Here is a 16,788-nt window from a genome sequence, read left to right on the forward strand (position 1 = left end):
TAGGTTCACCTTGGGGCACCATAAGTTAGAAATGACTTGAACAACAACAACAGATTATAGATCCTAGGATCCTACAGGATGGAGGTTAAACTGGTTTAAACTGCTACATTTGTGCAGTGTGGACGCATCCCAGGGGGTTGCAATTTGCACCACCAGTTTTACTCCTTTCGCCTACCCAGTGCTTCTCTATTATTAATTAATATAATTAATATATTTATATAATAATTATTAATAATATATTAATTGATTGGTTGATTGATTAATTGGGCTTAAGACCCTTAGTCAATCCAGTCCAGTAGTGTTAGTTCTAACTAACAGCCACGCTCTCCAAAATTTCAGGCAGGAGCTTCCCCTATCTTTACCTGGGCCCCATCTGCACTGCAGAATTAATGCAGTTTTGGACTACTTTCATGGCCATGGCTCCATGCTATGGAATCCTGGGATTTGCAGTTTTGTGTACTTATCCAATTCTATCATATAGGTGCCCTTCCCATTCCTAGTCTTCTTCTGATTTCCTGATTGCAGCCTCCATATTTCTGATCGATATTTGATCCAACTTATTGTAGTCTGTGGTGGCACCAGAGAAGAAAGCTAAATGCCTGACAAAAGCAGCCGTTCCCAGAATCCCCTTGCATTGAGCCAGGGCAGTTAAAGCGGTCTCAAACTGGATTATTTCTGCAGTGCGTTTAGGACCTGAGTACATGGCAGATGGAGCCACAGTTCAACACCACTTTAACTGCCATGGCTCCATCCTAAACAGCCCTGGGATCTGTAGTTTGGCGAGGCACCAGCACTCTTGAGCAGAACTACAAATCCCAGGATTCCATAGAATGGTAAAAATACAAATTGATTTACTGTGTTAGTAATCATAATGTAACTATGATTACTAATAATTATAATTGTTAGTAATCATTTTTTAAAAAAACTTGAAACATGTGGAAAACATCATTATTATAATTAATAGCAATCATAATTCAATTAATTATCGTCATTGTTAATTCCATTATAATTATTAAGTCTATTATTATTATTATTATTATTAATTCCGTTAGTAATCATAATTTAATTTAAGTAATATTGAAACACTTGGAGAACATCATTATTATAATTAATATTAATCATAATTCAATTATAATGATTAGTAATAATAATTCAATTAATTATTATTACTATCAATTATAATGATTAGTAATAATAATTTAATCTAAAAAAATTGAAACAAAAACAACATTATAATTATTGTTAATAATGATTTGATTAACTGCAATTCCCATTAATTAAATAATGGTTTTTCCAGTGTTTCAAGGGCCTTTGTGTGTTGTATGTGCATTACTATACAATATTACTATACTTTAATTATCAGTAATAACAATAGTAATCTAACTAACTGTGACTCCCACTAATACTAATAGTAATAACAATGGCCCTTTTGCCAGAGTCTCTGGTGGATTTATAAATTGTAATCATTAATTATTAAATAAAATAAATAAATGTTAAATCATTATTAATTATTACTAATTATTAACTACTAAATTATAATTATTAATTATGAAGTATTATCAATCACCACAAATGCAAAATTAGTATTAAAAATTAATTGTTACTGTAATACTAATTTTGAATTTGTGGTGATTGATAATTAATTAATTATGCGTTATTAATTATTACCACCCTTTTGGCCTCAGGGCTATTGAATCACGTGATCTCCGCGCGGCTGGTCACGTGATCCTTGCCCGGCGGAGGGGGGCAGCGCGCCAGACGGAACCCCTCCTCCCGCCATGACGTCACCCGCGTTCTAATTCCCACGGTTGCCACGGGAGACCGGCTCTTCCCTCTCCCTCTCCAAGCCACTCCTCCCTCCCTCCGCTCCAGAGAGTGAGAGGCAAGGGGTTTCCCCGCCCACTCGCTTTGCGTCCCTCCTATTGGTTGGACGCGGTGCCGCTCTAAGCGCCGGCGCTTCCCTATTGGCTATGGCGCCTCCTCCCTTTCCCACTCTGTCTTGCAAGCTCTCTTTCTCCTTTGCTGCTGCAGCTTTAGCAGCAGTAAGTAGCCCAAGGCTTTGCAAAGGGGGCTGTTGTCCTTCTGGGAGCCCAAGGCGAAGGGAGCCATAGGCACTCTGGTGCCTTTCTCTGCATTTGCCCAGGAGAAAAGGTGAGATCACTTCTCGGGGGGGTTAAAAACTCTCTTTCATCCCCAAACATCCAAGCTTCTAGTCCTCAAGAGGGTCTGGCTTTAATGCAAGGATCTGGGGGGCTGGCAGAGCAAGTGAGGCTGGGCTGGAGGTCCCTAGGCAGCCATCCCTGAGGCTAGACAGGCTTTGGGTGCCCAGGGCAGGTGGGGTGCCCTCACCTAGAAGGACAGGTAAGGCTCAGGGGAGGATCTGGGGGGCTGTGAGAGCAAGAGAGGATGGTCTGGGGGTCCCCAGACAGTGGCTAGGCTTTTGGGGAGTCCATAGGAGAAGGTCTCCATTGGGACAGGTTGTTGCCTTCACCTGGAAAGACAGGTAAGGCTCACCTGGAAGGACAGGTAAGGCTCAGGTGAGGGTCTGGAGGGAGGGCAGAGGAACGGAGTCTGGGCAGGGGATATCTAGACAGTGAGCAAGATTTTGGGGTGCCCAGAGGAGAGGGTCCCCATCAGGACAAGTGAGGTGCCCTCACCTGGAAGGACAGGTAAGGCTCAGATGAGGATCTGGAGGGAGGGCAGAGGAACGGAGTCTGGGCAGGGGATATCTAGACAGTGAGCAAGATTTTGGGGTGACCAGAGGAGAGGGTCCCCATAAGGATAGGCGTGGGCCTCACCTGGCAGGACAGGTAAGGCTCAGGTAAGGATCTGTGGAGGGAACAGAGCAAGGGAGGCTGGGATGGGAGACCCAAGACGGTGGGCAGGCCTTTGAGAGAGAGTCCCCATTAGGACAAGTGGGGGTGCCTTCCACCTGACAGGACAGGTAAGGCTCAAGTGAGGATCTGGAGGGAGGGAAGAGCAAGGGAAGATGGTCTGGAGGTCCCTAGACAGTAGGCAAGCTTTTGGGGTGACCAGAAGAGAGGGTCTCCATCAGGATAGGTTGTTGCCCTCACTTGCCAGAACAGGTAAGGCTCAGGAAAGGTAGGACCCTGGACAAAAGAAGCCCCTAGAAGGCTGCTTCCGAACTAACAGAGCCCCAGGAGGCAGAGCATCACCTTGCAGGTGAGGTGTTCCTAAGAGGAGGACAAAGCTGGCTCTGAATCTCAGGTAGATCTTCCAGTAGAGTGGTGACAGCAATGGGATCCTTGAGGAGGAGTGTTAGAATCATAGAAGAGGATCCCCAGAGGCCATTCAGTCCAACCCCTGCTCAATGCAAGATCCCTGCTGCTCCAGATGTCTTGGACTTCCACTTCATAGCATCCCAGAGTTGGAAGGGGACCCCCAGAAGTCACTGACTCCAATGCCTTGTTTAGTGCAGGATCAGTCAGTTATTCCCAAACTTTGTTCCTCCAGGTGTTTTGGACGACACCGAATCCCGGAGTTGGAAGGAGTCCCCCAGAGGACATTGACTCCAACCAGCTAGAACATCCCCAGAAGCAGCTAGTGGTCCAGCCTCTTTTCGGAAGACATCCAGAGAAAGAGACCCCACTACCGCTGTGGGCCATGGGTCCCCTCCCCAAATGTCTCTCGCTGTCAAGAAGTTGCTTTTCACTTTTTGTTGAAATCTACCCTTCAAACCTTCAAACCTTTAGTCTGCAAAGAAGAAACCTGCATTACTAAAACCAAGTCTTTACCTGCCAGGTGGAAGGACCAAGCTGACAGTTGCCCTTGCCTTCCAAGAAAGGTGTTTACAGGGTTCAACTTTGGGCAAGCCAAGGTTTGGGGGGGCTGAGGTGGTACAAGAGAGTGCAGAAAGCTCACCTAGGGTCTATGTCCTCCCTCCTTCCTTGGGTCATGTCCTAGAGCTGGGGTTACCTGGCCGATGCCCACCTGTGCCAGCCAGGATGGTCCCAGAAGACGAGAGCCCCTCAGGAGGAGAAGGAGAAGATGAGGACATCGAGGACACCGGGGTCCCTCTCTTGTTGCAGACCTCCAAAAATGGCAGCCTGCGGAAGGTGAGTCTACACTGAGTCTACATTGGTTTGGGCAGTGTTTCTTACCAGGCGTGGGAGTGCCAGGGTAGAAATTCCTAATTTTATTGTTATTATTATTGTGTTTTCAGAGTGCGTTCAAGTCATTTCCGGCTTATTGCAACCCTAAGGCACCCTATCATGAGGTTTTCTTCCCAGGTTTTGTTCAAAGGGGCAGGATTCGAACCCTGGTCACCAAAGTTGTAGTCCAGCACTCAAACCACTTATACCATGCGGGTTATTACAGTTGGCCCTCCGTATCCATGGATTCAACCATCCACAGTTTAAAAAAAATTTAAATGTATATAAATTGCAAAAAGTAACCCTTGACTTTGTCATCTTATATAAGGAACACCATTTTACTACACCATTGTATTTAATGGGACTTGAGCATGGATTTTGGTATCTACAGGTGATCCTGGAATAAAAGCCCCAGAGGATACCAAGGGCCCACTGTAATGTTATTGTAAGCCAGCATGGCATAGTGGTTTGAGCACAGCTCTGGAGACCAGGGTTCAATTCCCAGTTTGACCATTAAACCCACTGGGTCACATTCTCTCAGCCTTAAGGGAAGGCACTGAACAAATCTTGCCAAGAAAATGCCATGATAGGTTTGCCTTCAGGTCTCCATAAGTCAGAAACGAATTGAAGGCACACAACAACAGTTATTGTGACAGATCGAGTCTTCCTTATCCAAAATGCTTGAGACCAGAAGTGTCTTGGATTTTGGATTTTAATTTATTTATTTTGGATTTTGGAATGTTTGCATATAAGTAATGATCTAAATACAGTATGAAATTGATTTAATTATAATTCCCATGGATTGAGGCAGGGAACAACAACAATGAACAAAAACACAACATCAATTTAAAACACATCAGTAAAACACATCAATTTAAAAGGACAAGTAAAATGTACAGTACACATATTAAAACAATCTATATTTAAGATACAGTACATCATTTCCAATTCACAATTTAAAAATCATATGGATAAGTCTGCCGGAAGAGACTGGCCTTTAATGAAGCTTTTATGCTTTATATGCACCTCAAACACGTAGCCTGATTGTAATTTCGCACATAATGTTTTTAATAACTTTGTGCATGGGACAAAGTTTCCGTACACTGAAGTATCAGAAAGCCAAAGTGTCACTTTCTCATGTGGACAATTTTGGATTTAGGGGTATTTCAGATTTTGGAATTCAATCTGTATTATTACTTTTGTTCTGTTAGTGTCCGAGAATGCGTTCTGCCAGTTATTTCTCATGCTACATTGCAACTGGGACTGTGTGAAATTGGAAGGTTTTAAATAATAATAATAATAATTATTATTATTATTATTATTATTATTATTATTATTATTATTTATAATAATAATAGCTCACCTTTTCCCCAGTTAGGAACTCAAGGCAGTTTGCAGCAGATGAAAAAATAAACATAGTTAAACATTCACAAACTATAAAAGTTGAAATGTTATTAGAAGTATCAAAAGATTCATGATCAGATATAATATACAAGATAAGACATATTTAATTAAATTTATGGACAAGTAATACTGGATGGAAGTTAGAATGTTTGAGTGATGTGGATGTAGATTATTATTATTATTATTATTATTATTATTATTATTTTATTTCAAGGATTAATATCTCACCTTTCTCCAACAATAGGATTCAAGGAAGGTTACAATAGTTTATGTTTGTGGATGTAACTACAGTAATGCAATCATGTAAACATCTATAGATATGAAGTTGTTTTTGACACGTTTCTCAGAAAACAAAATAATTTTAAATATATATTTTAAAAAGGATACAAAGATTAAAACCACATAAAAACATATTTAAAAACAAATAAGTCAGGGCATGAAAGCAGTGTTAGGGTTTGAAGGTTCTGGTGGATATGGCAAGAGCGAGGAAAAGTTTAGATGGATTCCAGGAAAGGCTGGGCTGAAGATCAAGAAAGTTATTTCTTGTTTGGGATTGCAGCTCCCAGAATCCCCATGCCAGCATTGCTGAATGGGGATTATGGGAGTGATAGTCCCCCCGAAAAATATTTTTCTATCTCTTCCGTTAGCACTGCAGAAAAGAAAAAGCTATTTTCCCTGCAAAGGCAGCCATAGAAGTGCCTCGTCTTTTCCCAGGCTGCTCCATCCCCAGAATTAGTTGTACTTTTTAAAAGTGACAATCCTGCAGTTCTTTCTCTCTTTTTCTGCCACCTCTGATCCCTCTCCAGAAACCAACTTGGACTAATGTTTTGCACTGGAGTTTTTGTGTATGTCTCTGTGTGTGTTTTTCCTTTCCCACCCTGCAGGCTGTATGACGATTGGGTTTTTGGCAGCTCTTTGCATTTGCTAATAACCAAGCCCAGGTCAGAAAAAGCACGTAGATTCAACATGAGTTTTCCAAGAGGATTGGGGGGGGGGGGGGATTTGATGGATGGGAGGCTCTCCCGCCGTGCCTTCTTGAGGCCAGAGAGTGTGCAATGCCTGGTGGAAACAACCAAGGAGTGTGTCGTCTTGTGATGTTGCATTCTTTGGTTCTCCAAAGTGCTTCATATCTATCTCCTGGGATTAAAGCCAGTCTGGTAAATAATAACTTCTATAAAACACCAAGGGTGCATCTGCGCTGTAGAAATGACGCAGATTGGTACCACTTTAAGTGCTGTAACTCCCTCCCAGGGAATCTTCGGTTTTTCCCCAGATTTTTTTGCATATTAAAAATTTTTAAGCAATGCAAAACAGTACGGTAAGTTTAACAAATTTACAGCGCTATATAAATAAAGGTTAATAATAATAATAATAATAATAATAACAACAACAACAACAAAGGAAAAACAAAACAGCAGCAAAACATGGATGTGGTTTTTATTATGAAAGCAAATCTTTGAATTGGTCATTTTTTGCAAGGTCTTTAGCCTTCCCTGCCAAAGCATGCTGGGGTCTCACAAAACTAGAAATCCCAGGATGCTGTAGGATAGAGCTGCAGCAGGTAAAGTGGCATCAAACTGCAGATTATGACTCTGGAGCCCAGGGTTCAATTCCCAGCTCAGTTGTGAAACCCACTGGGTCACCTTGAGCAAGTCGCATGCTCTCATCCTCAGAGTAAGGCAAGGGCAAAACCTCCTCTGAACAAATCATGCCAAGGAAACCCTATCAGAAATGACCTGAAGGCACACAACCACAACAAAAGATGCTCCTTAAGACTCTTATCTACATTTTCTGCCAGGATTTTTCCCTGCCATGTTTACATATATGTTTACCAATGGCTTTTGGAGAGCCAAGGTGTTGTAGTGGTTTCGCTTTAGGTCAATGACTCTGGAGTCTAGGGTCCAAATCCTGGCTTGGCCATGGAAACCTGCAAGGTGACCCTGGGCAAGTCACACACTCTCAGCCTTACAGAATGGCAATGGCAAACCTCCTCTGAAGAAACTTGCCAAGAAAACTCCATGATAGGGTTGCCATAAGTTGGAAATGACTTGAAGGCACATAACAACAAAGATGTCGCTAGGTTCCTTTCCATTTGTATATAAAACACAAGGAGCAAAAGCCATGCAGGAAAAGGTGGCAAATTGTGTACTTCTGGCTTAGTTATATGGCTATTTACTATTTGTATTGTTTTTGTTGTCGTGTGCCTTCAGGTCATTTCCATCTTATGGTAGCCCTAAGATGAACCTATTGTGGGGTTTTCTGGGGCTGAGAGAGTGTGACTCACTCAAGGTCCACAGCCAAGTGGGGAATCAAACCCTGATCTCCAAAGCCATAGTCCAACACTCAAATCACAATGCCATGCTGGTGTATTTATATTACTAATTTATAATTAAAGCTATTTGTGAGAAATAGGCTTTTTCAAGAAATCCAATGCACAAGCTTCCTATCAGAGTAACCTTTCAGCCTGTGCAGCATGCCTTGGGCAAGTTTTGTGTGTGCTTTGCATTTATAGTTTCTCCAAGTCCTAATCATGATGAAACTTAGAGGGAAATGTTAGCTTTCAAAATTGTCCCAAGTCATTAACCTGTTTGGTGACAATTGCTAATCAGTCTCCCAACTAGTTTATGCTGGATTTTTAAAGAAAACGTTCTCTGCTGCCTCAACCAAGGATAGGAGAAAATGAAAAATAAAATGTCCCTCGTTCAATTGGGCACACCAAGAAAAAGTAGTGACGAATCCACAACCTGTTGCCACTTGCGAGACAGTTCATCCCTTTACAGTCTTTGTTTCAAGGAATGACATCAGGTTTCATGGCAAATTGGATTACTTATTTCTGCATTGGTTTGTTTACACGCTGCTGTCCATGCAAATGTTGTCTGAGAATAACTCAAGGCAAGATGTAGGGTTGTTGTTGTTGTTATCAGGTGCATCTGAGAGGCCTGCCAGATGTATGATGTACATTGTTGTGTGTTTGCAAAGCTGGCAAGCACCACAACTTGGAACAGTGGATGGCAGGAAGGCTGCATCTCAGAGGCCCACCAAGCGCATGACATGCATTGTTGTGTGTTTTGCAAAACCAGCAATTACCAAGACTTGGGATGGAGGAAAAGCTGCATTTGAGAGGTCTGCCAAGTTCATGGTGTGCATTGTTGTGGTTCTTCTTTCTTTCAATATTGGCAAGCACAAAGACTTGGAAGGAGGGATGGAGGGAAAGCTGCATCTGAGAGACCCACCAGGCACATGATGTGCATTGTTGTGTGCTGTGCAAAGCTAGCCCAAGCACCAAGACATGGGATGGAGGAGGCCTGCCAATCGCATGGCATGCATTGTTATGTGTTTTGCAAAACCAGCAAGCACCAAGACTTGGGATGGAGGGAAAGCTGCATGTGAGAGGCTCACCAGGCACATGATGTGCTTTGTTGCATGTTTTGCGAAGCCAGCAAACACCAAGACTTGGGATGGAGGAAAAGTTGCATTTGAGAGGTCTGCCAAGCTCATGATGTGCATTGTTGTGTATTTTGCAAAGGTGGCAAGCACCAAGACTTGGGATGGAGGAAAGGCTGCATCTGCATGACATGAATTGTTGTGTGTTTTCCAAAGCTAGGAAGGTCCAAGACTTGGGATGCCGGAGGGATGGAGGAAAAGCTGCATCTGAGAGGCCAGCTGGGTGTGCATGATGTGCGTTGTTGTGTGTTTTGCAAAGCTGGGAAGCACCAAGACTTGGAACAAGGGATGGCAGGGAGGCTGCATATCAGAGGCCTGCCAAGTGCTTGGCACACATTGTGAGTTTTGCAAACCAGCAAGCACCAAGACTTGAGATGGAGGAAAGCTGCCTCTGGGAAGCCTTACAGGCTCATGATGTGCTTTGTTGTGTGTTTTGCAAAACCAGCAGACACCAAGACATGGGATGGAGAAAAAGCTGCATCTGAGAGGCCAACTGGGTGCATGGTGTGGATTGTCATGTGTTTTGCAAACCTGGCAAGCACTAAGACTTGGGATGGAGGAAAAGCTGCATCTGAGAAGCCTGTTAGGTGCATGGTGTGGATTGTCGTGTGTTTTGCAAAGCTGGCAAGCACCAAGTCTTGGAAGTAGGGATGGAGGGAAAGTGGCATCTCAGAGGCCCGCCAGACGCATGGCGTGCATTGTTGTGAAGATAGGGTTGCCATGGTGATCCCCCAAATGGAGTGGCGGACTCGCACTCGAGATAGGCACATTGCCTTTATCTCCCTGGATGGATAATGTTGTTTTGCCACTGAGGCCTTTGTAATAACATCTGTTTCCTCTTCACAGATCCCAACCTGGGTTCCTGCCTTCATTTTGGCATATGTAATGTGATTGGCGGTTGTTTTTCATGTCTGGTTTTCCCCCACCCCTCTCCCCCTACACACACACACACACACACACACACCTTTGTCTTTTTCATACAATTTGTGCTCCAAGAGCTGCCAGGTTGCAAACTGGAGAGGACTCCTGTCTTTTTAATGGTTGTGTAGAAGAGGAAATTTCCGCAAATGTGGCTTGTTCCACGGTGGTTGTTGTTGTTGTTATTGTTTATTTCTATAGTACCATCCATGTACATGGCACCTTACAAACTGAATAAAACTTTTATAACTGTTTCAGTATTATAAAACACTAAAATACAATGCAAAAAAAAAAAAAAGCCACACAGACAAACACAAAATGCATGGCAAGCAGCACTTGCTGAAATTGTTGCTTGTTGTTGTTGTTGTTGTTGTTGTTGTTGTGTGTCTCCAAATTGTTTCTGACTTAAAGCAATCCTAAGGCGACCCTATCATGGGGTTTTCTGGACAGGATTTGTTCAGAGGAGGTTTTCCATTGCCTTCCCCTGAGGCTGAGAGAGTGTGACTTGCCCAAGGTGACCCAGTGGGTTTTGTGGCCAAGCTGGGAATCGACCCTTGGCCTCCAGAGTCAAAACAGGACTAGAAGCATGGCTTTATCTGTGTTGTTTTGCTACTGAAAGCTGAAGTCCTGCATGTCCCCACTGTGCAGTTTTATGGGGCTTGCATGGAATAGATACAACCTGGGGACAGTTCTTATATATAGGACATGATCCCATACCTTTTTTCTTCTCCTACCCAAGAATTATTTGTCAGGCACAGGTACAAAGTCCACAAGTGGAACATATGTCCAGAGCATCCGGCACACTGGCACTTTCTGTATAAGAGAAACTCGCTCTTCTGTTTGTTTTGTAAAAGCCTTTTTATTGCTTCAGAGCTTTGTTTTTTTTAAGCAAACTCTTTTTATTGCTGCAGTGTCATTTTTCCACAGGGACAAAAACTCTCCTGTTTGAATATTGTCCTAGCACTATAATTCCATTTTCAAGTGCTGCAGCTGCATCCTAAGGAAGGCTGGGACTTGTGCTTTGGAGAGGAACTACAGCTCTCTGGCAGGAAAATCTAAGTATTCTTCCCTAAACCTCACATTTCTTTCTCTCTTTTTTATTTAAATATTGTGAAATTCCAACAATGAACATCAAAGACAAACATTTTGACCAACATAAATATAAAATGACAAAACCATAAACTTAGTCCTTCCTATCCTGGCTTGGTTAATCTGTTATTTTTACCATTAAATTCCTCCTTTTACAGGTCTCCATGCATTACATTACTTTACAAATCATCGTCTTAGTCTCAGATTTCAAATGACATTCAAAGTAACTCTGTTATATAAACCTTTCCTTTTCTATATAGGCTGTCAGAATTAAAGAAATCACTTTGTCTTAGAGATGGGAACACGTCCCTCAATCTGACACACAAGTAAAGATTCATGTCAGTCTATCAATGCTTTTAATTCTCAAATCATCAACTTATCTATTGTTGCTGTTTTAACATGGGTTATTATGCTGAATGTTTTAAGTGATCTATCACCATTCCCCATTCTCTTTCAAAATAATTTCTTGTAGACCCAAACATCTTTGACTTCGATTCATTTATTTCTGGGGATTCAGTTACTTTCCACTTTCTGGCATATACTAAACTTCACATTTCAAAGGCACAGGGAGACTAAATGCCATCACCACAAAGGAAGACAAGGCACCACAAAATGTAGGACATTCAAGAAAAACATTGTAAGGCATGACAAAATAAATGCTAAAAACACTAATATAAATGCAAATGCATGCTTTGTAGTCCATCTTAAAATGGAGGGCATTTTGATATTCCTCCTGGATAGAAGGTGGAAATGTAGGACATGTCCTGGGAAAGGTCTCCCTGCATGGAAGGGAACCATGGAAATTAAAATGGAATCATAGCACTATAACGGTGTAGTGTGAAAGGGCCCTGAGTTTCTCTCTCTTCAGTCTAGATCACTGGATGTGATGCTGTTGTGTGACCCAACCTGGCCTCCAGTGTTTTAGACCATTACTTCTAGCCCTGCTTTGTCAGAGGCAAAACATTTCAGTGTTCAATGCTACTAAAGTGACTTAATGATCCACAAAGGTCTTTTACGTTTCCTGGGTTTTCTCCTCTTTTTTATGTATTATGTACACCAGATGCATTTGCTTCTATAGAGGGGGAAAGATATGCAGCGGAGGCACATCTGTTATTCAAAATATATGGGACCAGAAGTCTTTGGGATTTTGGATTTTTTCCAGATTTTGGAATACCTGTAGTTGCATATATACACTGAGAAATCTTGGAGATAGGACCAAAGTCTAAACATAAAATTCATTCATGTTTTATATATACCTTGTATTGATAGCTTGAAGGTAATGTTATGCACAATATTTTAAATAATTTATGCACAAAGTGAAGTTTGTGTATGCCGAACTATTTGAAAGCCAATGTGTCACTGTCTCAGCCACTCGTGTGGACAATTTTGGAATTTGATTCTGGACAAGGGAGTCTCAACCTGTATATAAGTAGCCCTGAAAGGTTTATATAGGGAAAAAGCAGGAACGGATGTGATTGTCTTGCATGGTTTGATTGTACAATGCAAAATCCCTATAGGTCTGATCAAGCCTTCAGCAAATGAGTGTTTGGAGTACAACTCCCAGAATCCCCATAGCCATGCTGGCTGGGATATTTCGAGAGCTGTGGTTCAAACAGCCCACTTTTCTTGGTTCCAATAATGTATGCTTCCTTTTCATTTGGTTTTACTTTTCTTTTATTTGGGAAGTCCCTTGCAGTAGTTCTCTATGGCTTGGTATGATTCACTCTGTTCTGTCTGTGTTCTTGGGATTGTGACAGCATTTGCGAGTTGCACAATGCACCAGCGAGACTTGACTTGCCTGTTCAGAAAGGTGTGCCTTGCTGCTGTCCTGCCCTCCTTGCTCCTTCTCTTTGCCCAAGAAGACTTATATTGAAAGATGTCATGCAGCAATATCCCACAGTATTGCTCAGCTTTGCATCTGAGACATAAGTTATAGATCAGTGGTTCCCAACCTTTTCTATGCCCCACAAACCTAGGAAATATTTGATTGATGTTCGCATCCCCTACAAAAGTAATATCATATTTGAAGATGAAGAAGGCTAATTTCTAATTTTTGAACCACAAATTGGACCACATACGCTACAAATTGAACTTAAGAAAATAACCTTTTAACTCAGTGTGTTAAATGCAAATCTCAACTGAGCAATTAAATTTTAATTTATTTATTTAAAATGAGTGATGGCTTGTGACTTGTCACCAAGAACACAAGCCACATTTTGTCACAGCCCCTGAAATTTCATCTGACTGGACAAATGATAGCAAAGCCTGGTCTCTTGGAGACTGACTTGAAAACCATTAGTTCATGCTGACTCTATAGTTAATTTAATTGCAATAATAAATCTAAACCACTAGTAAATGCTTTTAGTAAACCTTTTAATCCTGTGAGTAGCTTAACTGCATTTTAACAATTACTTCTTGTAGGATTTTTTTATTCTACTTTGCAAGGGCTTTTATCTGTTTTGTTTGTTTGTTTTAATTTGTGTAAGATGTTTTAAATCTCAGTTTGGGAGGAAAGGTAGGATATGAGTGTAATAATAATAATAATAATACCGTAATCTAAATTATTAAATAATTATTAATGATTGATATTTATAATATTTCACTGAAGAGGTGACAGTTGCACACAATTTGGCTCCAACACAACAACAGAGAATATGATCAGATCTATGATTCTATGGGTAGTTTAACTACACCTTTAATAGTGATTTCTTGCATTATTATTATTATTATTATTATTATTTTACTTAGATATTTGTATGAGCTTTTATTTGCATTTGTTTTAATTTATGTAACCAGTTCCGAATCTTGGTTTGGGCGGAAATGCAGGATATGAGTGAATTCATCATCATCATCATCATCATCTTAATTATTAAATAATGATTAATGATTGTTATTATTAATATTTCACTGGGGAGGTGACAGTTGCACAGAATTTGGCTCCAACATGGCAGACCAGAGAAAGACTAAGACATTCTTATGTTTTCCCAGTAAAGCTCAAAAGAGACTAAAAGGTCATTTTGCCAACCCTCACCATCTCTCTTGGTCACACCCCCTGAAATTTCATCTCACCCCCCCCCCCCAGGTATGCAGGCACCCCAGTTTGGGAACCCCTGTCATAGATGATCATCCAACCCATAGTTTTGAGGATTCGAAGCGTGCCTCATGGTGGCATACTTTGAAACCCACAGAAACTATGGTTTCAAGTTTGGGTTTGGAGACAAAACATGTAAGTTAAACTGTTTATCATAAACCAGAAAGTGAGGTGAGGAATTGAAGGTGGACAAAAGGAAGAGGGGGCACTCAAGCCATCTGGATTGACTCCGTAATTAATCTGGAAGATGGGTGGAAATGAGAGCATTCCCTCCCCTGGCTATATGAGCCGAAGAAGTGTTATTCCAGATGTTTGCATGCTGTGATGCCATCCATGTGTCCTTAGCAAATGCCATCTACTCCAACCTCCTGCCATGGAAGAATACACAACTACAGCACAACTACAGAGATGGCCACCCAACCTTGTTTTTAAAGAGTTCCCCATCTTCTGAGAGACCATCCCATTGTCTAGCAGTTCTTACCATTACAAAGTTCTTCCTAATGTTTAGGAGGATTCTCTTTTCTTACTATTTGAAGACACTGGAAACAAGCTTGTTTCATCTTCTACATGACTTCCCTTCAGATATTTAAAGGTGGTTATCACTGTTGTTGTTGTGTGCCTTCAAGTTGTTTCCGATTTACAGTGTCCCTAAGGAGAACCTATCATGGGGCTTTCTTGGCAAGTTTCTTCAGAGGAGGTTTGCCATTGCCGTCCTCTGAGGCTGAAAGAGTATGACTTGACAAAGGTCACTCAGTGGGTTTACATGGCCATCCTAGGAGTCGAACCTTGGTCTCCACAGTCATAGTCCAATGTTCAAACCACTACACCAAGTCACCTCTCAGTCCTCTCATTGCCAAACTAAACATACCCAGCCCCCTCAGCCGTTCGTTCCATGTAGGTTTTTGTTTCTAGATCTTTTAACTTCTTGGTCACTCTCCTCTGGATACATTCCAGTTTGTCAATGTACTTCTTGATCTGTGCTGACCAGAAGTGGTCACAATATTCCAGGTGAGAATCATAGAGCTGGAAGAGACTCCATGCAGTCCACCCCATTCTGCCATTCAGGAAGACACCATCAAAGCACTCCCTTTGACAGATAGCCATCCAGCCTCTGCTTAAAAACCTCCAAAGAAGGAGACTCCACTGGTCTCTGAAGCAACATATTCCATTGTTGAACAGGTCTTACCACCAGAATATTCTTTTCAACATTTAGGTGGAATCTCTTTTCCTATAGTTTACATCCATTGCTCCATGTTCTAGTGTCTCTGGAGCAACAGAAACCAAGCTTACTCTATCCTCAATATGACATCCCTTCAAATATTTAACCATGATGATCATATACCTTCTTAACCTTCTCTTGCCCAGGCTAAACATGCCCTGCTCTCTGTGTTGTTCTTCATAGGGCTTGGAGGTGTCCAGACCTTTTACCATTTTGGTCGCCATCCTCTGGACATGTTCCAGCCTGTCAATATTCTTCTTCAAATTTAGTGCCCAGAACTGGACACAATATTCCAGGTGAGGTCTGTCCAAAGCAGAAGAGAGCAGTACTATTACTTCCCTTGATCCTATACTCCTATTGATGCAGATTTGAATCGCATTGGCATTTTTTATCTGTCACATCACACTGGTGCATCTGACCAAAGCCAAATACAGTGATGCTATTGCTTCCCTCTGTGTAGACTCTATACTCCTGTTGGTGCAGCCTAGAGTGCATTCATTTGAAGGTACATATTATTCCCAAAGGTGAAGTATTCCATGATTTTAAAAAATGACATTTTGGTGTTCTGTAGCCCGATTCAGAATGGTGTCCTTGATGGTTATATTCATCATTGTAAGCCTGAGGGCAGGGAACCGTCTAACTAAAAAGATTGCATGTACAGCGCTGTGTAAATTTACAGCGCTTCATAAATAAAGGTTAATAATAATAATAATCCCCATGTGGGAAGTTGTTCTGCAATCAATCCACAGTGGCTAGAATGATGTTCTGTGAGAAGGTGTGGATAGACAGGTGTTTTGCTTAGGAAGTTGGTTGTATCCCTCCCATGTGTGTGTCTGTGCCATCAAGTCACTTGTGAACCTATGGTCACCCCATGGATTTCATATGGTCCTCTTAGACCAGTACTACTCAGAGGTGGCTTGTCATTGCCTTCCTCTTAAATATAGCCTACAGACCCAGGTATTCTTCGGTGGTCTCCCATCAAAGTATTAACTAGGGCTGACTCAGGTTATCTGTCAGGATCGGAAGGGAGCTGGTGCCTTCAATGTGTTTAGTCCTCTCACCCATAGCTTGGTGCATTGATGCCATATGGTCTGAAGACTCTGACCATATGTCCAGATACCCCAACAATGAGTGTCGGCATAAGCGTCTCTAGTAGCACCTGGTGCATGGGTTTGCATTCCTATGTTTCATGCCACTCTCAAATGTTTCTGAGGCTTTGGATGCACAGACAGTGTCACAGCTGTTGTTAGTTGGCATCTTGATGCAACTCACCTGTGCTTCTGTGTGACCCAGAAGAGGACATGAGCTGCTCCAGATGTTCTTCAGCTTTAACTCCCCAATTTTTTCACCCTTGGTCATGCTGCTGGGAGTTGCAGTCCAACACTACCTGAAGGGCCACACTGTTCCCTCCCGTGGTTTAAAGTTTATGCGCTCCAATACATAAACACAACATTTCAGGTTGAGCAACCGCTCAGGAGACCAGATTTTATGCTGCTGTAAAAACTACAGTC

At 41.9% G+C, this 16,788-nt stretch overlaps 2 protein-coding genes across 10 annotated transcripts in view; one reads left to right on the forward strand and one right to left on the reverse strand.

The window, feature by feature from the left end:
- The window catches only part of TOP1MT (DNA topoisomerase I mitochondrial), a 52,104-nt gene extending 50,294 nt beyond the window's left edge, over window positions 1–1,810 (reverse strand). For 2 of the 6 annotated variants that reach the window (XM_042463069.1, XM_042463070.1), the window contains exon 1: window positions 1,673–1,804. The gene's annotated coding sequence lies outside the window, so the exon portion shown is untranslated. Of the gene's footprint in view, window positions 1–1,668 lie in introns of all 6 variants that reach the window. The other 4 variants (XM_042463068.1, XM_042463066.1, XM_042463067.1 and 1 more) reach the window with 4 other exon arrangements.
- Window positions 1,811–2,012: 202 nt separating this feature from the next.
- RHPN1 (rhophilin Rho GTPase binding protein 1) overlaps window positions 2,013–16,788 on the forward strand; it is a 46,468-nt gene continuing 31,692 nt past the window's right edge. The window contains exons 1-2 of one of the 4 annotated variants that reach the window (XM_042463076.1): window positions 2,013–2,151; window positions 3,475–4,076. In XM_042463076.1, coding sequence (XP_042319010.1) covers window positions 3,966–4,076 — 111 coding nt within the window. In that variant the 5' untranslated portion in view covers window positions 2,013–2,151; window positions 3,475–3,965. Of the gene's footprint in view, window positions 2,152–3,474; window positions 4,077–8,458; window positions 8,640–8,688; window positions 10,045–11,081; window positions 11,306–16,788 lie in introns of those variants that run through there. The other 3 variants (XM_042463080.1, XM_042463075.1, XM_042463078.1) reach the window with 3 other exon arrangements.

Source organism: Sceloporus undulatus, chromosome 4 (assembly GCF_019175285.1).
Source record: "Sceloporus undulatus isolate JIND9_A2432 ecotype Alabama chromosome 4, SceUnd_v1.1, whole genome shotgun sequence".
Taxonomy (NCBI): Eukaryota; Metazoa; Chordata; class Lepidosauria; order Squamata; family Phrynosomatidae; genus Sceloporus; species Sceloporus undulatus.